Source organism: Sander vitreus, chromosome 6 (genome assembly GCF_031162955.1).
Source record: "Sander vitreus isolate 19-12246 chromosome 6, sanVit1, whole genome shotgun sequence".
NCBI classification, from domain to species: domain Eukaryota; kingdom Metazoa; phylum Chordata; class Actinopteri; order Perciformes; family Percidae; genus Sander; species Sander vitreus.
In genome coordinates, this window is record NC_135860.1 from 2,152,006 (window position 1) to 2,175,779 (window position 23,774).

The 23,774-nt window shown below is 40.7% G+C and overlaps 3 protein-coding genes and 3 non-coding genes across 7 annotated transcripts in view; 3 read left to right on the forward strand and 3 right to left on the reverse strand.

Moving 5' to 3' along the window:
- LOC144519122 (uncharacterized) overlaps window positions 1-9,665 on the reverse strand; it is a 38,021-nt gene extending 28,356 nt beyond the window's left edge. Inside the window, exons 1-6 of one of the 2 annotated variants that reach the window (XM_078252037.1) lie at window positions 8,304-9,665; window positions 6,810-7,105; window positions 3,229-3,313; window positions 2,593-2,658; window positions 769-941; window positions 13-159 (exon numbers count right to left, since the gene is read on the reverse strand). In XM_078252037.1, the coding sequence (XP_078108163.1) occupies window positions 13-159; window positions 769-941; window positions 2,593-2,658; window positions 3,229-3,313; window positions 6,810-6,830 (492 nt within the window). In that variant the 5' untranslated portion in view covers window positions 6,831-7,105; window positions 8,304-9,665. The remainder of the gene's footprint in view (window positions 1-12; window positions 160-768; window positions 942-2,592; window positions 2,659-3,228; window positions 3,314-6,809; window positions 7,106-8,303) is intronic. The other variant, XM_078252038.1, reaches the window with a different exon arrangement.
- On the forward strand, window positions 1,257-1,328 carry trnap-cgg (transfer RNA proline (anticodon CGG)). The gene has a single exon. It is a non-coding gene; the product is annotated as a tRNA-Pro (tRNA).
- Window positions 2,727-2,798, forward strand: trnap-ugg (transfer RNA proline (anticodon UGG)). The gene has a single exon. It is a non-coding gene; the product is annotated as a tRNA-Pro (tRNA).
- trnap-agg (transfer RNA proline (anticodon AGG)) lies at window positions 4,130-4,201 on the forward strand. Its single transcript has one exon. It is a non-coding gene; the product is annotated as a tRNA-Pro (tRNA).
- A 94-nt stretch (window positions 9,666-9,759) lies between the features above and the next one.
- Window positions 9,760-17,849, reverse strand: snrnp48 (small nuclear ribonucleoprotein 48 (U11/U12)). Its single transcript, XM_078252039.1, has 9 exons — window positions 17,607-17,849; window positions 15,936-16,049; window positions 14,842-14,902; window positions 13,892-13,972; window positions 12,849-13,031; window positions 12,484-12,605; window positions 11,400-11,497; window positions 11,152-11,271; window positions 9,760-10,012 (listed from the first exon to the last, which is right to left on the reverse strand). The coding sequence occupies exons 1-9, from the start codon at window positions 17,745-17,747 to the stop codon at window positions 9,916-9,918; spliced, it is 1,017 nt and encodes a 338-aa protein (XP_078108165.1). The 5' UTR covers window positions 17,748-17,849; the 3' UTR covers window positions 9,760-9,915.
- A 206-nt stretch (window positions 17,850-18,055) lies between these two features.
- LOC144519128 (uncharacterized) lies at window positions 18,056-23,685 on the reverse strand. The gene is made up of 5 exons (XM_078252045.1): window positions 23,599-23,685; window positions 21,787-22,050; window positions 19,809-20,111; window positions 19,000-19,069; window positions 18,056-18,373 (listed from the first exon to the last, which is right to left on the reverse strand). The coding sequence occupies exons 2-5, from the start codon at window positions 21,950-21,952 to the stop codon at window positions 18,301-18,303; spliced, it is 612 nt and encodes a 203-aa protein (XP_078108171.1). The 5' UTR covers window positions 21,953-22,050; window positions 23,599-23,685; the 3' UTR covers window positions 18,056-18,300.
- Between the last annotated feature and the right edge of the window lie 89 nt (window positions 23,686-23,774).

Below are 23,774 nucleotides of genomic sequence, written 5' to 3' on the forward strand. Positions count from 1 at the left end.
ATGAGTCGGTACCTTTGGTCCTGCGAAGCCAGCGAATCCAGGCTGTCCGGGTTCACAGTCGCACTCCGTCGGCCCCTCCTCCCTAAGCGCTGCGTTGCTCCCAGACTCCTCCTCTGAGGAGTCGGTGTCTGGTCCTGCTGGAGGATACTCATATGGGACCTGAAACACGGCAATATCACACCACGGGGAGCGTGAACATACACACTGTGGACTGTCTGCTGGCTGAAGTTATAATATGCATTTTTTTCTGATTTTGGTAATCTTTGGTCTTGCTTTGCCAGACCTTCCTTCACAGTGCTGCGGAGGAGGGTCTGGCTAGAGAAACGTGCTCTGGTTTATTGGCATTTCTTTAGACCAATCACAAACGTCACGGACGGTGCTAAGCACCGCACTGAGCCACGGTGCCTCTGCAAAATAGCCTCGGGAAGGAACTTGTTTTGGTGGAACATATATGTTCAAAAGTAGTTTTAGTCGTGCAACAGAAAACTCAGATTGGACAGATAGTCTAGCTAGCTGTCTGGATTTACCCTGCAGAGATCTGAGGAGCAGTTAACCATAGGAACCGTTGGGTAAAGGAAATCTGGCCGAAAAGAAGGACATCTGGCGAAATGTCTGGCAGCAACGTGGCAATCCCAGAATTGGAGGGAATAGACTAGGTGATATTAGGGCTGCGACTAACAATTTTTTTCATTGTTGATTATTTTCTGGATTAATCAAATCGTTTTTTGGCTATAAAATGTTAAGACCGCCCGCCCTCAGCGGTCATACCTGCATGGTCTCTGTGTCTTCTTTGGCATAGTGGGACTCAGCAGTGGTGGCGTAGGGGAAGGCGTCCTCGGTCATCATGGTGACCTGCGTGGGTTCAGGGCCGTACGGGTCGTAGTCCCCCTCCTCGGGTCGTTGGTCCTCGTCGTAGCTGTGAGTCGGCTCAGGTGGATACTCTGATGGCACAGAGGAGACATTTTAGACTTAGTTCCGGGACTTAATGGTGCATTTGTTTTACAGTTAGTGGTCCGTTTTTAGTTTGGAGATCTACCAACGATTATGTGGGCTTTTTGTATGGACGACAGAAGAATGGCAAAAAGTTCAATAAATAAATAAATCTGTAAATAAATACTGGAATAAATAAGAAGGGAAATAAATAAAAGAATAAATAAATGCAGAGGTTAGGACCTGATCAACGAACAAAAACACAGAACAGAATAACAGATGTTTCCATTAGACACAATTCTATTGGCTAAGTATAAAATAGGAGTGGCTCGTTGGTCTAGGGGTATGATTCTCGCTTCGGGTGCGAGAGGTCCCGGGTTCAAATCCCGGACGAGCCCTCGCTTTGAAAGATGCCAGTCTCACATACTTACAAAACTCAATCACAAATGAAAACTGAAGGCCATGAACAATTCTGCATAATGGACACTGGTCAAACCTATGCAGCAGTGCTTTATCTTAGTGTTTGACAGAGTTCTTTTAGTATGTATTTAAATATTAATTATTACTGTATGTACTTATATTTGTATTTATTGATTGATTGTTCAGTCATTTTCCTTCAGATAAGAATAAAAAGTAAAGCCTCGTTGCAGCTGTCCTTTCCAGGCGCAACCAGTTGCAGAAGCCAGACTGATCTCACTAAGTGGTAGGGGTGGAACGGTACATGTATTCGTATTGAACCGAAACGGTACGGGCGTCTCGGTTCGGTGCATGAATTTACACAGAGAATACACGGTATAAAAATAAATAAAACTCGCGTGCAAATGAATTAATGTAATGTGGAACTACTGTTACATATACGTTTTTTAGGGACACCTAATCTGTAGCCCCGCCTTAGCTCTGAAGCTCCCGAGCTCCGCCTACATGTCGAGTCGGTCCAGTGAGTCCACACGAAGCAAACTAGTCCCTTCCATATACAATCAAACACGGATGTACTGTAGCTGTGTCCCTTCTTGCCTCGACCACAAATGGCTTCCAGGCCCATTTGCTTCGCTGTTTGCTCCGCTTTTAGCTCCGCCGTTAGCTTCGCTGTTTGCTGCTAGCTCCGCTGTTAGCTTGTGAAGCTAACGCCACAATTCGCCAACTGCTCTGTGTAACCGAAGCAACTCTTGTAACACCCCTGTTCTGTGCATTCACATATGAGAGGAGCGCTTGTCTCCCATATCGCACTACTAGCTGATTGTCTTATTTTGTTTACAAGTTCCAGATGGAGTCTGGAGATGATGTGGGGTAGCCTACTTATTGTTTACTGTTTACATCTTACTTTATACGCTTCAGGCTGTTGCAGCTAGCTCAGGGGAGAGACTGGATGACACTAGGTGGTACAGCCATATCGATATCGTGATATGAGACTGGATATCGTCTTAGATTTTGGATATCGTAATATCGTGAAATGAAGTGTTATCTGTCTCTGGTTTTAAATATGTAAAAAAAATCTCATTGTGTAAATATTTTTTGTAAGCACCAATAGTCAACCCTACAATATCGATATTGAGGTATTTGGTCAAAAATATCGGGATATTTGATTTTTTCCATATCGCCCAGCTCTACCTCACGGTTTTACCGCGGATCCTGTGTAGCTGACTTTGGGGTCCCTGTACTCACCTGGTTGAGGAGAGGCTGAGTTGTCGAAGCGGTCGACCATGGAGCCTTCATAGGTGTGTTCCTCACCTGGACAGACAAGTGAAACATGGTATGTCAGACCTGATTTTACTGTATGGATTTAAATAGAAGAAAGTGGCTCGTTGGTCTAGGGGTATGATTCTCGCTTTGGGTGCGAGAGGTCCCGGGTTCAAATCCCGGACGAGCCCTCTCTTTATGACAAAAAAGTTTCATAGATATTACTTTTACAACTATAATATGGAAATTAAAACTTGCAAAATGTACAATGATGTGTGAGTGGAAAGTACAGAATAACAAAAGAAATGCAATGCAAGAATCACTTATTTGTGGTCAATATGGTATTTAGCTGCCAATCAGACTCAGTAAGAAAAGTTAAAATAAACCTGCAAATTCTGGTAGATTATGATGGATAACTGTGATGATTTAGACATTTTCTAAACCAAACAGTTATTGTTCCATCCCAAACACAAACATTGTTATTCACCTCTCTCTTACAACAAAAAAATCTAGTTTTGTGGTTCCTAATTGTTTTGTCCTTTGTTGTTCGGTGAAGCAGCAACAAACAGTCACTTTATAAGCTGTTAATGATAAATCACAGCAGTGTGTGGCAGCTCTGACCTGAGTGGTATCCAGAATATTCATCCTGGCAGAGAGAAGAGACGACACAGAGCAAGAACACAAGCAGCCCTGAGAGGAGAGATGCCTGCAGGGGGAAAAACACATTTACTCATTTAATACCATCTACCATCTTTATGAAAAACCAGAACAGCATCAAAGCAGATACTCTGGAACAGTTATCAGACCTGTTTTGGATATTTGGCAGTTGACCAGTAAATGTGGCTCCTGATTTTCGATCACTGACTGATCTGAAGATGATAACAATTTAGACTTACTGAGAGGTGTGTAGAAACACCTGGACAGACACATGCATTAAAGTGGCAGTTTGGATGTTTTAAAGTGGGGTTGTATGAGGTACTTATCCATAGTCAGTGTATTACCTACAGTAGATGGCCGTTAGACAGCCCTTACGGATGGGGAACTGAAGCCGCTATATGCATCTAAGCTCTCTTCAAAGCCACCAGACTCCTTTGACAAAAACCTATACCACAGAACAAGGGAGCTGCTGCTCTACTGCTGCCTTGTTCGGCTAGTTTGTGTGATTTGTGTGATCGAGGCAACGGTAGAGCAGCAACTCCCGTGTTCAGCGAGGTATAATGACATTTTTGTCAAAAGGAGTCTGGTGGCTTTGAAGAGAGCAGCGATAACGGCTTCAGTTCTCTGTCGTAAAGGTCCCTAAAATGCATTTAGCTGCTGCCCCCAACCACAGCAGGACATTGCTTAGCTTCCGTGTCGGTACTCCTGCCTGTTTCTCCAAACTGGGGGCATGCCAACCGCCATCAATGCTGTAGCTAACACACTTACTGTGGAGAATTAGCACAAACAACCACACTTCAAAACATCTGAACTATCCCTTTAACTACAGCATGTCACAACTGATTCTGTGGAGTAAAAAACATACGGCTCGTTGGTCTAGGGGTATGATTCTCGCTTAGGGTGCGAGAGGTCCCGGGTTCAAATCCCGGACGAGCCCTCTCTTTAGGACAAGAAATCTTAAAGACAAACATGTATCATGGATGTGGAACTTGCTGTATATAAAACAGCATTTGTTTGTGGACAACCCAGCGCCCAAACCATGATTCATGTCGATGATTGCAGATTTAGGTGCAGCCTTGATGAATCGGGCTAAAACATGTGGTCTTCTCCCATAAACTGGCACCAAAACAGCAACAGGCGCCATGACTCTGCCGTCTCGGGGAGGACCAGAAAAGTCTTTAAGTTGACAACATTCATAAAGGATCACCCTGCGGCTGCTGAGAGTTTGTCCTGCTCAGATGAGACTCTGCTGGTGTTTGGGTGAGACTCAAACAGACTGAGAGGTTTCTTTGTCCGAGTGAAAACCGCTGAGTTCTTCTCAGACTCATCTGACATTCCTTTAACTTCACTCGGAGCCTGAACACCACCCGTGGAAAAAAACCCTAAACATTTAACCGTGCTGGAGAAGCTGAACAAAGGACCAATAAACTGAAGGGGGATCATATTTTCACAATAATCACAATGTCCTTGTGTGCTTTGTGAAATCTCCGTTTGAGCTTGTGAGAAAATAGATTTTGCAAAAGGACATTATGAAAGCTGAGACATTTAAACTCTCAAAACTTCAAATCAACTATACATGACTGTTTAAAACTTTAACTTTAATCATCCATTTAGTTCAAAGTAGAGCGGTAAAGTCATTAGTTGACAGTCATGGCTGGTATGTTTTTATATTTTCAACAAATTCCATGAGGAGACCAATGCTGACACTTTGTTTTCTTTCAAAAGAAATTTAAGTTTTTCTTTTTTGAAATTGAGATTCTTTCTGAGGGCCAGTTCAGTATTACACTATACTGCAAGTCAACATGATTTCTTTTTGTTGCCAAATTTCAAGACGTTTTATCCTAAAACACTCTTTCTGACACCAGTGTTTCTGTGTTTGCTGTACAGTATGATGCTGTAAATTAACACCCACTACAGGTTAGTTTCGGCATCCAAAATCAACTGTAATGGGAGTATTAGGCGAAACATGTTGCAAAAACACTAATAATCCTGAGCTGCAGGACCTCTGGGGCAGGGAGGTGAGACACTCCCTACATACGCTGCATTCTCTTTCATACTTAACATCTTCTCACGGGTTTTTGTGGTTAGTTTCATGCTACTGTAAAATGCCACATCTTTTGACATTTCAGGGTGTTTTGTTTCCTTATTTCCTTTTGGGCCTCAAATGTAATTATTTTCACACGGATTGTACTTCACTAAATAAAAATGCCTCGCTTGAGTTTCAGGGGAAATACAAATCCATACATATATCCTGTAAAAGATCGGGCTTTGGCATGATGCATCTTTCAAGAGAAAATGCCACAGGGAGTCAAGTGACGAAATACAATCTGTCATCATTAAATGGAAAATGATCCAAAGAAATGCCCTCTCAGCAGAACTCCCAAACAAAGCCAGACAGACCTTCATTGTTTCACACCAACTTTTGACATTTCAGGGTATATTGTTTCTTTATTTCTTTTTGGGCCTCAAATGTATTTATTTTTTACACGTATTGTACTTTACTTCACTAAATAAAAATGCCTCGCTTGAGTCTAGCCAAGTATGCACTTTCAGGGGAAATACAAATCCATACATATAACCTGTAAAAGATCGGGCTTTGGTATGATGCACCTATCAAGAGAAAAATGCCACAGGCAGTCGAGTGACGAAATACAATTTGTCAGAAAATGATCCACAGAAATGCCCTCTCAGCAGAACTCCCACACAGAAAAAAAGACCTTTTGATTTCTCAGCACATCTGAATGTGAAGCATGATGCTGAGTAAGTTCCTCTGTTGTATTGAAGAAAGGGTTATGCAGGTAGCAGAAATGAATAATAAAATACTATTTTAAGGGCAAATACAAACATGTTTAAATAAAGTAACTGCTGGGTTTCAGCTAGATTCTCTCTGCAGGTCAGTTCAGTATGACACAAGTTTGGTTTATCAACAACAGGCTTTTTTTCCCCCAACACATAGGGTCAGGGAAGTGTAAGGATAAAGTATATTTGTTGGAATTATGTCGAGTTTTCCAGGCTGTGAAACCTCTGATCTTGCTCCTGGAGAAACAAACTAAATCGAACAAAAGAGATCGCAAATCTGCTAATATTTAAATGTGGAACGGAAGAACTCACTTATTACAATTTATTTTAAAAATGCTGATTTTAACGCCTGGTATTTTGACACTTGTACGGGCTTGTTGACACCCTGGGAACCAGGCAATTCAGACTAAAGATGGAAAAACCAACCCTTTGCTGGATTACTTTTACTCAAATGTCCAGCTACTGTTTGTCCCGTTTAAAAGCTGCTGAACCTGACAGTTTCTTTGCTCTACAAGGTGTCCCATTGCTGTAACCAACCATGTTGCAACGGCTTTGTCCAATTTCTCCAAAAGTAAACGGTCCACAACTGATATTTGTACACAATTTTCTTTCCATTAACCCCCCCCCAAAAATGTAATCCCAGTTGACTCAAATCAACTATTATTCCACCGCTGCTCCCATCAGGGGGCTAAAACAGACACCAAACCTTCAGGGCCCCTGGCCAAACCCAGACCGTCCTCTCTTACCTTGTCGCTGGAGGCTCCCATGGTGCTGCAGTCCCCTAAGACCAGACCAGATCCTGCACAGGACGCTTTCGGGATACAGACGAGGATAGAGAAACGACCTGATTTAGCTTTCCCTGAGCAGCTCTCCTCACAGCATTATCACCCCGATGGTTCCCCCTGTCCTGTCTCTGTCTCCTCTCTGTCTTTCCAGGATCCCTCAGGTTCCCAGGCACTGACGGGATCCTCTGTCTTTTTTTTTTTTTTTGTTCTTCTTCTTCTCGTCCTCTATCTCTGCGTCTCAACAGGGTGAGAAATACCTGAGCCAGAATCCAGCATCGGCAGAGAACACAGAGAGAAAAAGAGATGGATTGATTTGCGCAGAAAAATCATGCCAGCAAAGTCTTAACTTTTAACCTGCATTATTCTTTTCATAATGAACATTATTCCTTTCACATTTTAATATCTGAAATCTCCACCACAAATGAACTCTTTTGCTTACAACATGCCACCATATTTCACTGAAAACTGTTTAATGGTTTATGGCATATCCTGCTGCCAACAAAACATAATCTTCATGCCAAAAAGTCAACTTGTAACATGTCAATACTTTACACTTTTGCAAGAGTTAGCGAACACTTTATCTGCAGCTCGAAATGGAAACTCCAGATTAGTTTCGGCAACTCGGCCCAATTTCTACACTCAACTATACGTTTTATCTTGTCACAATAACCTTCATTATATCAGAAGAAGTAATCTTTGTCAACATCGGGATACAAAAAGGTTTTGTTTTATGAAAAATCCAAAACTTTTTCAACACAGGACTTTCTTTAAGATTATTTTTTGGGGGGGGGGGTTCCCTTTATTCTGTAGTGACCGTGGATAGACAGGAAAGAGATGGGATGATACAGTAAAGGGCCACAGGTTGGATTTGAACCCGGGCCGCTGCAAAGGCCTACGTGGGGCGCACGCTCTTACTGGGTGAGCTAGAGGCCGGCACAAACACAGCACTTTCAAAAATATATTGAATGAATTAATCTGAAAAATAGAAAGAACTAAAACAGTACTGTGATGGAAGAATTAAATGAGATATAATTAAAATGATCTGGGCTAAACTTCACACTGATCTGAACTAGAGCTGCAATTATAAGTTGATCAACAGAACATTTGAGCAACTATTTCAAATAATCGATAAATCTTGTAAGTAATCTTTCGAGCAAAAAGCTAAACATGTGATGGTTCCAACTCCTAAAATGTGAGAACTTGCTGTTTTTTACTAACTCTTGACCTTACTGTAAAACAGAAGCTCTTTGATTTTTGGACTCTTGGTTAGACAAAACAAGACGTTGAATGATGTCATCTTGGGCTCGGGGAAAGGTGTTGTACATTTTTCATTGTCTTTTGTTTTTTCGACCAAAAATAATCGTGAGTTGAAGCCGGTTGAAGCCTTTAGAGCAATGGTACTAAGTTTGAGTTTATTCAGAAGAATGTATATCTACGGGCGCCTGGGTAGCTCACCTGGTAGAGCGTGCGCCCACATACAGAGGCTCAGTCCTCCTCTAAGCTGTCCTGCCACAAAATGAAGGCCTAAAATGCTCAAAAGAAGACAAAAAGAAGCATGTAAATCTAAACAAACTGGAGTATTCTAACATGTAAACTGAGTTAATTTACGGTACAGCGAGAATAAACCTTCAACATACAGTTAAAGAATCCTACGCGTTTCCCTTCACAAGTCTAGTGACAACTTATTACATAACGTGTGATCTGATGTAGTTTTAAAATGATGACTTGAACATTTTAAGTAGCATCTTTTTTCCAAACTGGATTTTTCCCCCCCAAAGACCTCTGAAAGCCACATTTCAAATGAAAAGACTTCCCAGGATTCTTCCCAACGACTGCAGAAACCTTGTGTAAACACATGAGGACACTCTGCAAAGTCAAGCCCGAAACCAGAGTGACCTTTAACCCCGTGACATAAGTGTGCCAGCTATGACACTCCCGTCCAACATTCCATGTGGTCTGTAGTTGAAAACCACTCACAGCCAATCAGGAAGAGGCGGAGGGGGGGCCTGTTCAAGATTGGCGCTAGAGCTGCAAAGATTAAATTGATTAGTTGTCAACTATTAAATGAATCGCTAACTATTTAGATAATAAATTAAATCAGTTTGAGTCATTTTTTATGAATAAAGAGTCAAACTTCTGTAATTCCAGCTTGTTAAATGTGAATATTGTTCTAGTTTCTTCTCTCCTCTGGGACAGTAAACTGAATATCTTTGAGTTGTGGACAAAACAAGACATTTGAGGACGTCATATTGGGCTTTTTGGGAAACACTGATCCACATTTCTTCACCATTTTCTGACATTTTAGAGAGAGGCTAATGTATAAAAGGTGGGTTTGTAAAAGACATTTAAAACAGTCCAGAGATTGAGCAGACCTGACAGACTGAGGGAGACGACTCCAGAGGGTTGGAGCTAAAATGGCAAAGGCACGATCTCCTTTGCAACCGGTAGGAATCCGACCGGATTAGAACACAAATTTCGGTTCCACTTAATGTGTCGACTGAAATATTTTCCCTCCGTCGCTCCGAAATGGACGTAAAAATATCATACTTTCTCTGTAGTCTACAGTTAGCTAGCTGCTGTAAATGTAGGCTACTTTTAAAATATCATTATTTTTTTAATATATTCTCTGGGCTCACCAAAACAGACGTAAAAGCTTATTAACCATTCACTGCACGTGATCGCTAGAAAACATATTACACTTGCTCTGCTAGTCCATCGTCCATAGCTTTTAGACCAAACAACTAATCAATTAATCAAGGAAATAATTAAGATTAATTGACACGTTACTTGCAGACATGGAATTACACTATAAAAACTGAGAAATTTAAAAGCAGTAGTATTAAAACATGATATGAAAGGCATATTTGATATTTTAAAATGGTGTTTGCGAAGCAACAAAAAGCTAAAAATGTTGATGTTGCCGGTTCCCAAAACTTTATTACCAATTTATTTATTTGCAAAATCCCCTCGTTTATAATCTTAAAATGTTATGACACCCGACATCTTCTGACCCGTAGGAGCCACGATGACCTTTGACCTCATCTGATCTGTTGTTGCTGATCCAGCACTAGCACGTCTCCTCTTTCTTCTCCTCTTTCTTCTTCTTTTTCTTCTTCTTGCGGTCGTGGTGGTGGTGGTGGTGGTCATCAGGAGAACGGGATTCCCTGTAAAGATGCACAGTGAGAATACATGTTGTCACTTTCAGAAACAAAAGCCTGTTTTACCAATAAAGTTTTGACCAATGACTGTTGCCATCTCATATTTTTTCTATAGCTGCGTCGTAAGAAGTAAGTAACAAACACTTTATTTATACAACACTTATACACACACACAGTTACAAAGTATACAAAGAAATAAATAAGACTAAACATTACGTTTAAAATACAGCATATTTAGGCCAATGTATAAAGGTGGGTTTGTAAAAGACGGTTAAAACAGTCCAGAGATTCAGCAGACCTGACTGAGGGAGAAGATTCCAGAGGGTTGGAGTAAATATGGATGAAATGGCAAAGGTACGATCTCCTTTGGTTTTGTAGTTGGAGCGAGAAATGGATAAAAGACCAAGGGGCGAGGATCTGGGTGGGCGTGTAGTGGAGTGAGGAACAAGGAGCTCAGAAATGTAGCGGGGGTGGGGAAGGTCATGTAATGCCTTGAAGGTAATCAACAGGATCTTAGACGGTATTCTGAATTTTACGGGAAGCCAATAAAGGGATGCAAGGATTGGTGTGATAGGAGACTGGCGACTTGTTCTGGTTAATAGTCTGGCAGCTGCATTTTGTACATGTTTTAAAAGAAGACAAACTTATGTTAAGCATCCAGTAATGAAGCATACAAAAACAACTGTATACAATATTAGTTAAAGTGCTCATATTCTGCTCATTTTCAGGTTCATAATTGTATTTAGACAATAAGTTTGCATGGTTTAATTTTCAAAAAAACATTTTTGTTGTACTGCACATTGCAGCAGCTCCTCTTTTCACCCTGTGTGTTGAGCTCCCTGTTTTATCTACAGAGTGAGACATCTCACTTCTGTTCCATCTTTGTTGGGAGTCGCACATGCTCAGTAGCTAGGTAAGGACTACTAGCCAGTCAGAAGAAGAGTAGGAGGGCGTGCCCTGACAGTACCTAGGTAAGGACTACTAGCCAGTCAGAAGCAGAGTAGGAGGGCGTGCTACGCTAGCAGCTAGGCGAGCATTATCACTTTGTAAACCTATTACATGCACAAAAAAGATATATAACACAATAAAGGAAAGGGAAAAAGCCAAAAAGCATAATATGATCACTTTAATTTGTCCTCTCTCACCTCTCCCTCTTCTTCTTCTTCTTCTTCTCTCTGTCTGGGCTTCGCTCTCGGCTGCGATGGCGTCTGCTGTGGGAGTGGCGAGACTCTGACGACAACGACCGCCTCCCATCCAGCCGACGTCTGACAGACAGAGAATATCAATCGTTGAAGCAGTGCTCCGACAGATTTTCTTCACTCCAAAAATACGTTTAATTTCCTTATTAAACAAAATGACATCATCGTCAGGGGGTCACAGTGTTTTGTCGTACCTTTGGGAGGAGAGTTCAGATCTCGTCGACTCGTCCTCTTCATCTCTCCACTGTCTGCTGAGCTCCTCTGAGTGGACGTTGATCACCTCTCTGATCACCTACAGGGTGAGCACAGTCACAATCAATTAGTACCTTTATAAAGTTCATGGACAGGAGGAAGAGTTATGACCAGAAAAGTCATATAAAAAAAAAAAAAGAAAAAAAAAAAAGAAAAAGAAAAAAGAAAAACATGCAGGCATAAAGGTTGGTTACAAAAAATTAAAAAAAGGCCTTTAATTCATTTGGCAAGACTTTTAAAAGCACAGCAACGTGTGTCAGCTCCAGCCTTCCTCACGGTGTAGTGATTGAAGATTTCTGTGCATTTCAAGAATCTGTTGCACTGATTGGTCATAACAGCCAGTGTCCTGAGGCTTTACTACATTACTTGACGGATGATTTTGAACCTATTTAAATTGCTTGCGAAAGGTAATGAGACGTTGGGTGCCCTAGTGGTAGAGCGCGCAGCCATATATAGAGGCTCAGTACTCGACGCAGAGGCCGCGGGTTTGTTGCCGATCTGCGGCACTTACCTGCATGTCATTCCCCCTCTCTCCCCCCTTTCATGTCTAAGCTGTCACAGTAAAGGCCTAAATGTGTGCATCCATGTCCCAGAAATGCTTGTTACTAACTTAGCTCTGGGGAGCTTATTCCCCAGAGTCCTTATGTTTTTTTTCGCCCAGCAGTTTTCCTTGGATTAGGATGGCACCTAAATCATGGTTGCAGCTGTCGCCGTGGTCCTGCTCTGCGCCCTACTATGCCCAGCTACGCTCTGCAGTGCCCTGCTACACCCTGTAACACCCTGCAGTGCCCTGAACTACTACAACTACTATTTCTAGTCATAGTTCCATTATCTTTATTGTGACTATTATTGCCACTGTTAATTTATATCTTATATAATAAATTATATATTATATATATTATAATAAATGTATATATTATATATATAAACTAACAGCACAAGGTGGCCTGAAAATGTGTGACAACATATAGAAGGGATTATGGGTAAAAAGGAGCAGCCAAACATTGCCCCGTTGCTCGCTGGTACCTCAGTGTAGGACTTCTTGGTGATGTGAACGTTCTTGGCTCGGTAAGACTGACGCCGCCTCTTGTAGTCCCTCATCTCTGCCATCAGCTCCAGGTGAGTCTTTGGTTCATTCTGTTGTTCATCTACACACAAACACACTCATTTTACCTGAGGACAACGCTGAGGGGAAAAAACTAACTGCTCTTTGTGTATTCACCAAAATAAAAGCAAAATGCGAAGCCAAACAGAAACTATTTTTAACGGCTGATAAGGAAAATTTTATGAGCCAAATTGTTGCGGTTTTCCATGTACAGGTAATCGGACCCAGTTTTGTTCTTATATCATTCTGATGTTTGGGAGTCTTCACCGTGATGTGCGAGTCTTACCCTTCTGGAGTTTGGACACCAAGTCTACGTAGAGGTCGTCGTTGCTGGAGGAGGCCGCTTCCTTCTGCTGGTTGAGGACGCCGACCACATGATCGTACAGAGCAAGTCGGTCGGCCACAGTGAGGTCACACACCGCACGCTTGTGGTTCTCAGGCACGTCGATGGGCTGGCCGGAGTACTGACCTGATGGAGGACCAGAGAAGCTTTACACACAAATCGCCCTGACACACTGTGCTTTAAAAAAAACAAAAAAAAACACTATTATACATCCGGATGTGGTCAACACAACTCGTGCCCATGATACGAGTCCAGCTGTGAGCTTTTATCAATTGTTCATCTCTTTGTGATCAATATGGATCTAGCGAATGAAATCAGTAAGCGATCATGGCTTTTAACTGGAATAATTTCAGCAGTGGACTTCATGGAAAGAGGAAGTGACGTTAATGTTGTGTACATAAAGTCTTGTCTTGTGTATGAAGATTTTCCCCAACACGTAAAGGGAAAAGAGTTTGCTAAAATATGTATATGGTGTGTGGGTGTGTGTGTGTGTGTGTGTGTGTGTGTGTGTCCCAGCCCAGCCCTGTGGTTTGAAAGGATATGATGTTAAAGGATACTACACGTAATCAGGCAAGCCTGAACCAAAGCTGCAGAACTTTCTAGAGCCCAGCTCCTCGCTAATACTCACCACTGTCACTGCGAACAGAACACACAACACATGGTATAAGATATGTCAGCAGAAATATGACATCACATAAAAGCCAACAATCTCAAATCAAGAAAATATAGGTTCTTATTTAGCGGGATTAATAATTGGGGGGGGGGGGATGAGGCTGATGTAGGTCCAGAGGGAGCAAACAGCTGAGTGACGAGTTAGTGAGGATGGCATAAGATATTGCTCTGGTGTCATCTAGTGGTTAGTCACTGCATCTGGGGTTTAAGACTTAACGTTATTGGATTGTGAAATCTAACTATAAACCTCTCTCTGGTCAGGACGGTATACATTTGCGCCGCTGACAGTGAACCTTTACAAATTAAGCTCACACCTTGCCAGAAGACTCCCTCCATCCTCATCAGCGGTGCAGCAGACCTCGCCTGCAGGATCACCTGGTGCTGGGTGGATTTGTCTGAATGAAAGAAAAGGACATGATGACAACTGAGAAATGTACCAAGAAAATACAAAGTGTGTGTTTCTGGGCAGGGCTGGTTAAACCAGAAACATGCACGTTAACTTCTATTTGTATTTCATATCATCCCATAGTAAAGATAAAAAATGTGAACAAGAAGAACAGGTGCACGGTTGAGGTAGGTGGTTGTATTTTTTAAAATGAAGAAACAATAAAAAGATCTTATGAATGAACAACTTATTTGATACCGTCTTGCAGTTCTTTAAGTGTTGTCTTTCCTGTTCTTTAAACGTATCTTTAGAAAAAGTTATCCCAAAAACAAGGACAAGAACAAAAGGTATATTTGTTTTCAGGTCCTTTTTACCTTCCCCTTTAAAAACAAAGATTATTTTTCCAGAACATCTTGACTTTAATCAGGTGATCTTTGGAGCTACATAACTTTATATAATAACAGTGGTTGTATTGTCTATGTTGTTATTTCCAGGAACAAAAGCATCATAATAAATGTATGGCCTTCAAGACATTTTCTTCAAATCAAAGCTTCTTTCCACAAGCCATCACCACACTGAACACACACACACACACACACACACACACACACACACACACACACACACCATGTGCAATACCTAGTACTTTTAGTGTGTATATTTCTTTCTATTTATGATTGTTGTTTTACTATTCATTTCTTGTCTTTTTAGATTTAGATCTATGAACTGCTCCTAAAAATGATGTTGTTCATTTTGTACAATGACAATAAATCTTCTGATTCTGATTTAAAAAATGAAAAACAAATGTCATTTTATTGCACCCTTGACCCAGCTTATCTGAATTGGGATTTAAGATAACGGTAATCAATAATGACTCACCCATTGTAAAGCTTCTGACACTGCTGTTCTCATAACACACAGAAGGGTCAAACATCTCCGCCTGCAATAGAGTGATAAAACCTGTTACTGCTCTCTTCATGATTAAGAGCATTACATTAACACAGAGTTCATGGTGTACTGGAACAGATTGAGGTTGTAAAACACACCCGTAAAGGGAAACATATAGTTGTTAAAACATAATAAAATATATGACAGACTGGTATCGGATCGGTACTCTGTATCGGCCGACACGCAAGTTCAGGTATCAGAATCGGTATCGGGAAGCAAAAAATGCTATCGGACCATCTCTAGTTGGCAACGCTGCTTACACTCTACGTTACGTTACACACTTTCACTGGCAATCTGGATGCAACTGCTGCTGAAAGCTAGCCTACATAATTCGAGGTAAGATTTAGCTTCGCTAGGTTTGACATAATCTGTGTCCCATAGTTATATTACATATAAGATAGGCCGCAAACTGTCAACCACATCATAGCCACGCCCTAAAACACCCCCTGCTTTATCGTCGATTTTAAAATCAACGAGACCATAATTCAAAAAATGAACATCATTCTGTATTGCAGAAGACTTAAAACTAGTGATTGAGACCATAAAGTCATTATGAAAATGTAGTTATATTACTGAGGTAATAAATCAAGTGTGCAGTGGGTCATTCTCAACCGACCTCCTTTTGCCACCGCATGTGTCGCCCCCTGCTGGAATTCAGATAGAATGCAGGTTTAAGGCACTTCCGCATTTGCAGTACTTCGCCGAACCGGATGCATTGTCCATTAATATTAACAGTCTATGGCCATCCCGTTGAAAACCTCTTCCTCTTCGGCTGGTTAACTTATATTCAAGTCTCTCTCATTCATGTGTTGAGTGCCACCTCGAGGAGACACGAAGCACTGACAATGGGAGCAGGGGAATCTATTTAGAGCGCCTTATTTTAATAATTACAATATCGATAGTGGCGCCAGCGTATCGATTCCCGTATCCCACGAATAAAAGACAACCATATGTTGCCGTATTCATATTTTGTTCCACCCCTACTCATAACTTTCTACTTTAGACTAGAGCCATGTGTATGTTACCTCCTCCTCAGCGGAGTAGCCCATCTTTCGGCGGCGGCAGGAGGCTTTGTGTTTCTCCATGCTCCTCACCGGGACTCTGTGGTTGGGGTCGTAGGGACACTGCTCCATTGCTTCCTGTGAAAACATTAAAAAAAGAAACAAAATCAGTTTCTAGATTTATGTTTAGATTAAACACACCACCACACTCTGGCTCTGTGTTTGTCTGCACACACAAATATAAGTTTCACCTGATATTTCAAGCTCATAAAGTTTAAGTAGTTTTCTATTGGTCTGATGGGTATATGTGCAGTTTAGTGTCCCAAATTCCCCATACAATGTCCTTAATTATGAACCTGCTAAACCACCTGTTTAACATGTGTTTGGGTTATGGTTATGGTAACCTGTCTCAAATAAGACCCTCATCATTTGGGACACTCAGTTTTTGGAAAATAATTTGGGACACTAAACTGCACGTATACCGGTCTTAGGATGGTGTTGTTTTTTCTACTTGTTTTAGTTTTTCCTTTCTTTGTAATAGTGTATAATAATAATAATAATAATAATAATAATAATAATAATAATAATAATATAGTAATGTCTGGGTCAGGTCTGCTTTCTGTCCCCAGAGCCAGAAGATGGAAAAGCAGCATTCAGTTTTTATGATCCACATATCTGGAACAAATCCCAGAAAACTGCAGGTCCGCTGCAACTCTCTTATTTTAAATCAAGGCTGAGGACTTTTCTTTAGGATACTGCCTTTTTTTACTCATTTCTTTGACTGCACTGTAACTTTTGTTCTTGTATTTCATATCGGTCTTATTCTATTTTAGCTGTTTTTATATTTTTAGTTGTTTTTAACGGCTCTTTAATGTCTTATGTAGCTAACGTTAAACATTTGAATTGCCTCGTTGCTGACATGTGCTAGACCAGTGTTTCTCAAATGGGGGTACGTGTACCCCTGGGGGTACTTTAGATGCAGTGGGTACGTGACATTTTTTTGCAAAATGTTTTTCAGTTACAAGGTTGTATAGTTACTTCTACGGTCTTTTTTTCTGCAAGTTTGTCGCTTTTTTCAAAGTTTTTGAAGTTTGTCTCCTTTTTTGAAGGTTTTGTCGTTTGTTTTGACCTATTCTTGCCTTTCTTCCTTACTTTTTTCTACTGTCTTTTTCCTTCACGTTTTTTTCTGCTTTTTTCAAAGTTTTTGTCGCCCTAGTGTTGCCTCCCTTCTTTCTACTGTGTTTGTTTTCGAAGTTTGTATTACTATTTTCGACCTATTCTTGCCTTCCTTCCTTCTTTCTACCGTCTTTTTCCATTGCATTGTCCATCAGCATTTCCATGTTTTCTAGGTACAAGGCTGATAAATCTATCGCTGACTTCGCTGTATTGTTCCTCTTTGTAAAGACTTTTTTATTCTACCAAAAATTATTCGCGCTGGTTAGGGGGTAGCTACATGGCTTAAAAAAAAACTGTTCAAAGGGGGAACATTATTGAAAAAAAGCTTGAGAACCACTGTGCTAGACGTTACAAATAAAGCTGCCTGGCCTTTACTCGGTGTCCCGTTCGGCAACTGAAAAGCAACGCTTTCCTTTAATTAAATTCTGAATATGATAACCACGTTGTGTTATTTTTATAATAATATGGGACGTTAAAACTGAACGCTAACGCTAAACTAACGTTAACCCAACGGGTTACCTGGTTGGAGTTGTCGACCGACCATCCCAGCGTTTCAAATATGTCGTTTAGCTGCTTTTTGCAGTTTTCTGTGAACTCTGTCAGCTCCTGTAGACGGTCCAGTCGATCCTGAAGAGTCTGTGTTTTTAATGAGTCGGACATTTTGAGGTTTTTAAGTTAAAATCTGATGGTAATTTGTCCCAAAATCATCGGTATTGTGTTTTCGCTGCACTTGCGGCAGCCATATTCTGCGCGAGGTTATGACGTATCACGGGGCGTTGGCGCCTGGAGCACGGGAGCGATGCATGCTGGTAGTTGAAGTCCACTATTTCATTATTTTATATTATATTATTTTTTTAAATTATATTATGTTATATTATTTTATCTATATTTTTTATGTTATATGATTTAATACCATGTTATATTATTTTATATTATATATTTCCATTTAAAAAAAAGAAAAACAGTCATAACAACCAGTCATTTTTTATTGTTCGTTTCTGTTGTAACTCTCAATAATGACAATTGACAGGGACTTTAATTAAAAAAAAAGACAAACAGCATTTCAAAGACACACCTACACAAAAATAGTGATAGGGTAAATATATAAAATACAAACAAATTTGATAAATATGTGAATAATAGCTTTGTTTCCAGTGTTAACAGTCACTGTCCCAGTATACAACAACAGGACACGCTGAAAGTTTCTCTGGGCTCATGTGGGGTACAGCTGGGCGTCTTGCAGCAGCTCAGCATCCAGCAGATCATCTGTGTATATGTCCTCTGTTCTGAGAAGAGAAAAGACAGCAACCATCTTTATAGACCAAACATACATGTATGATTGTGTTGCTGTGAACCACACTGCAACTCTGTGTCACACAAAGAGAGGAAAGAGAGTTCAAAGTCTCAGGGGCAAAACATCCCGCTTTTGTAACAGTACTTACTCTGCCACTATTAGGCTCCTTAATGCTCAGGCACCTTGCAGAGTAAACCTGTACAAAATGCACCTTATTCAAATGCACTTTATAGACTGTACACTCCCACACACACACACACACACACACACACACACACACACACACACACACACACACACACACACACACACACACACACACACACACACACACACACAAGGTCTTTACAGGTTTGTACTGGTTTGAATGATTGTCTATGTGATTGTCTTTTATGTACTGTATGTTCCTGTGTATGTATTGCCTTTTTTTTTAACCTGATTGGCACCAAGACAAATTCCAATCACCTGTGTTGACATGGCAATAAAGTATTGAACTTGAACTTGAAAAAGGTTTTACGCTGTAGAATAAATAGACGTTTATATTCCATATAGCATAGAAAGAATAGCTTTAGTGGTATAGTCAGCCTAACTGTCATAAGATAGTCCTACAATACTTACATTACTTCTAGAGTGTCTTCAACAGCAACCTCCTCCACCACCTCCACTCCAACCACCAGGTTCCTCCTCACTGCGTAAGCAAAACAACGTTGTTAGCATTAAATGTTGGGCACTTTCTCTGTGGGTTTAGCGTTTTGATACTTTCACAGTATTTATTTAGCACTTTGACCTGCTTAATAATCACAAAAGACATGGAAATCTCACTTTTTACAACGTGGGACCTTTAAAATCAGAGTAAGAAACAGAAAATCTTTACAAAGCACACAATTGAACCCTTGTGTTGTGTTTGTCTTCCCGTTCGACCATGCAACATTTTGTCTTTTCTGGGTCAAAATTTGAAATTAAAACATTTTTTTCAACGTTTTGGTCATCTTTTTCAACACTTTTGACGCTTTACCCAATGTTTCTGTCACTTCTTTCAACGTTTTTGTCACTTTTCCCGATGTGTAAGGCTTTTCTCAATGTTTTTGTCACTTTTTTCCAAGTTTTTTGTCACTTTTTCCAATGTTTTTGTGTTTTTTTTCTGCACATTTTTTTTACATTTATGAAGCTTTTTCTGACATTTTTGACACTTTTTTCAACGTTCTTTTATCAATTTATTTTTTCAAATGCTATAAAACCAAATAAAACACCCACATTCAATGAAAGTAGTGAACTGATCATTTATTTTACTTGTGACGAGCGTTGTATGGAACCATTCATGTTATTTTTGTATGACAATTTGGTTGAAAGAAACCCAAATTTCTGATATAGAAACTTCTTGAGAAATGGGTCAACACAGGAGGGTTAAAGGCTAGGTAAGCACTCACCTCCGTAGTAGACGTATGGAGATCCAGGCCAGCAGGAACCCAAACCTTCCAGTTGCCTCTGCCCATAACCACACACACATCGCTGGGTCTCCATCCCTGGACCCTCCCAACAACGCCCGCCAGTGAAATGCGGCGGCACGTCTCCCCCATCGGCACCGATCACTGTTTTTGGCAGCTGTGAGGGAGGAGCAGCAGGACCTCGCCCAGCCGGGCCGGAGCTGCTGCTGATGATCCCTGAGTGGACGGGAGGTTCGGAGACTGACCGCTGAGCGCCAGCAGTCCGACTGATGACGTCATCACAACCTGCACATACAGGTGGGAAGTTATTGCATAACTTGGTGTGGAATCAGTATCTGTCACTGATAAATAGCTTAAATATTTAAATGAAGTGTAACCTAGAGTTGTTGATGTTTCTCTGCAAATGATTAACAAAAAACATCTAAAAAAAGCAACAGAAATACATAGCCAGGTAGTGTTCAGGTTAACCTGAATTGTATTAAATAAAAAGCATAATTATTGTTGCATATAAATGCATTTTATTCACACTTTAAAGACACATTAATAACCCAAACATGCATGGCTGGTTAGTGCACGGGCTTGGCTCGGAGTTGCAAGACATGGCCGAATCATATGTCTGATCCGTCTGTTTCCTGTATCTGCTGAAAGAACCCGCTGGGTTTGGACAAGGAATGAAGTCACCAGTGATCAGCACACACACACACACACACACACACACACACACACACACACACACACACACACACACACACACACACACACACACACATGCACACACACTCGCCTGTGCACACATAGCGGGACGGGGAGTGAGAGGTTTTTCATGTACAAACAGAAATATACACTCAGTAATGGAATATGTTGATGGCAGGATCAACACGTTCAATTTTATAACCTTTAATCCTTTAAATTTTGATTCTTTTCAAAGATAGACCCGAGAAAAGGAAAGGAACGTATGAGTCATGAAACGCACAGACAGTCACACACAAACACATACTAACAGCATCAGACACAATATCTCTAAAAAGGACTCACATTTAAAGTTGTTATACACATTAATACTTTAATCAAGTTCTATTATATCTTATCTATAATAATAATAAAAATAATAATAATACATTTATAGAGAGCTTTATCATACTCAAAGTGCTTATCTAAGAGCATAGTTAATGCCATTAGTGGCTTGACAAGATGTTATATCTGATTTCTTGCTATTGTTATTTTTATGAATTGTATTACTTTGTTTTCCAGTTGTATAATAATGCCTATTTTTCTGCTTTTACTAATGCAACAACTTCATTTCCACATGCCAGAAGCCATTAGACAGGCTGAGTCTGTGGATGTTTTTATGTAAGACGTGCCTTAAGACTGTTATTCTCTGGCTTTTGTTTATGTATATATGTGTATGTATATATATATACTGTATATGTATGTGTATATGTATATATACTGTATATTTTCTGATCTGATTTCAAGGGTTTCAATTTGTGTCTCATCTTGTTTCTTCTTGAATAGTGTTGTATTTCCATTATCTGTGTATATAGGTGCTGGACTGGTAGCTGGAGAGGGGCCAGTTCACCGCCTGGGCACTGCCTTTGTGCTCTTGAGCAAGGCACTGGACCCCAAACAGCTCGGGGCGCCTGTCCATCGACAGCTGCAGCCCCCTCCCTCTGGCATCTCTCCATTTGTGCATGTATGGATACTGAGCATGTGTATGTATTTCAATCCTGTGTGTAATTGTTAGTTATAACAACATTGTAATTCCCTTTGCGGGATTAATAAAGTATAAATTATATGTATTATTATTATTATTATTATATATGTGTTTTATGCTTGTATACATGTGTTCGTCTTTGTGGAGCATTTTGGTGCAAACTTGTTTGCTTTTAAAGTGCTATATAAATGAAATAAACTTAAACTCAGATCAATAAAACATGTCCTTACCCTATCTTAAACCTACCTGTATTATAGCAGCAGGCAGCGGGGTGCTCTCCTGCCTCTTCCTCTCCCGCCTCTTCCTCGCGGTGGCCCAGCATGGCTAAAGCAAGGTTCCCTGAATGTTGAGGAAGGAGACACAGAGGAGGTGTGGGCGACCAAAGCCAACAGTCAGGATTCAGTCTGTTCATCCCGAAGCCCGATCTTCAGTGTCCTCCACGAGTGTTTGTGGTCGGGGAGGTAAAATCCCTGAAGTCTTCTTCCCCTCCTCTTCGTCTCCGCTCTGCCTCTGAAACCAAAGATGGAGCCACAGATGGTTTTCTTTGGACCGGAGTTGGACGCAGCAGGAGTGACTGTATGAGTCTCTATAGTGAAGCTGATGGGGCAGATTGTCTCAGCTAATGATGTAATGCCTTCTATTAAAGGATCATGCCTGTGTTTTGCATGCATTTAAACATTGACTACCTCTATAATTTACATATCCCCATTTCAGAGCAAGCTGGTGTTTTCAGGAATGTGGTGTACTCACCTCAAAGACTACAGTGTACAAAAATCAACTCTAATCCATCAAAGTGAACCAAAGGTTTGCTTTTATTTTGGTCAAATTACATTATCGTCATCTTAAAGGTGCTCTAAGTGATGTCACGCGTTTTTTAGGCTACAACTTTTTTTGTCACATACAGCAAACATCTCCTCACTATCCGCTAGCTGCCTGTCCCCAGAACACACTGGAAAAAAAAAAAAAAAACGCGGTCTCTGTAGACAGCCCAGGCTCCACAGACGGCAACAAAAACAAACTGCGCCAACCTGCACCACCAAACATAACAAAAAGTCTTCCCGCGTTCCAGCCAATACCCGACAAGAAGGATTTGGGGGTGGGGGGGGGGGGGGGGGGGGGGGTTAGTGCACGGAAGCACGGAAGGGAGGTGGAGGGGACGGGATGAGGAGGAGGGAGGGGTGAGTTAGCCTCGTTTTGTTTGAAAATACTTCGAACGTCAACAAGAAGTGCCGTCACCCAACATCGCTTAGAGCACCTTTAAGTGAAGGATGTGTGGGATTTGTATATGATTGATTAAAGCTCGCAACCTGAAATGTAATATGTAATATTTGGAAAGTCCTAATGATTCAAGAGAGTTCTTTACTTCCAAACCAACGATCACATTCAAAGGGAAGTTTTCACTCTGGTTTTATACTGTAGTTGTGTCTATGGCACCAGCCGACTGTATGTAAAAAGGTCAATTAAATGTTATATATATATATATTTTTTTTTATAATGTTGAGGTCTGGACTGTTGGTTTGGACAAAACAGACATTGTAAATGTGTCACTTTGGGCTCTAACTGTGTGACGCCATTTCTCACTTTATTTCACTGCTTCACAAACCAATCAACCAATCAATGAATTGATTAATTGATAAAATACACAGCAGGTGAATCCATATTGAAAATATGAATCAGTTAATAGTTCAAAATGAGCTCCAGCTCAACCAACTCCAACAGTAAAATCCTGCTTTTACAATAATGCATGAGTAATAATAATCTAATGATAAAATAATAGTATACCAGTCACAGGGGACATTTTGTATAATTTTACATGGTCATGATTATACTTACAGGTAGCACTGCAAAAATAATTAGTTGTCAACTATTAAACACTAATTTGATTATCGATTAATCGGTTTGAGTCAAAAACTTCTCTGATTCCAGCAGCTGAGTGTATTTTGTGCGTGCATGATGCATGTGTGATCAGATTTCATTTAATGTTTTTCCTGTTGCAAAAAGCTGTTGTAGCCAGCGCTTTGATCCGATTGGTCAATTAGAGGTCATGTGGTCACTCACTGCAGCGTTGAGGAAACCGGCCATTTAACAACAAATATCCCGAAGATTTCACATTTTTCTGCTTGTTTCCTGCCGGAGTCTGGTCGGTTCATTCCGGGATATACCTTCATTAAGACCCGCCTCGGTGCGTCAGGCTCGTTTACAAGACTTTATAATCTCATTTCCGGCGTGTTTTC

What these genes read in the sequence shown, in the direction of transcription:
- snrnp48 (XM_078252039.1), bottom strand. Translation starts at nt 17,747, where the DNA reads ATGTCCGACTCATTAAAAACACAGACTCTTCAGGATCGACTGGACCGT. An exon ending in TCTGAACTCTCCTCCCAAAG is followed by an intron (nt 11,272 to 11,399) that starts GTACGACAAAAC and finishes TCTGTCTGTCAG; the next exon opens with ACGTCGGCTGGATGGGAGGC. An exon ending in AAGAAGAAGAAGAGGGAGAG is followed by an intron (nt 10,013 to 11,151) that starts GTGAGAGAGGAC and finishes GCATCTTTACAG; the next exon opens with GGAATCCCGTTCTCCTGATG.
- LOC144519128 (XM_078252045.1), bottom strand. Translation starts at nt 21,952, where the DNA reads ATGAACAGACTGAATCCTGACTGTTGGCTTTGGTCGCCCACACCTCCT. An exon ending in TGCCTGCTGCTATAATACAG is followed by an intron (nt 20,112 to 21,786) that starts GTAGGTTTAAGA and finishes CTGTATGTGCAG; the next exon opens with GTTGTGATGACGTCATCAGT. An exon ending in GAAGACACTCTAGAAGTAAT is followed by an intron (nt 18,374 to 18,999) that starts GTAAGTATTGTA and finishes TTCTCTTCTCAG; the next exon opens with AACAGAGGACATATACACAG.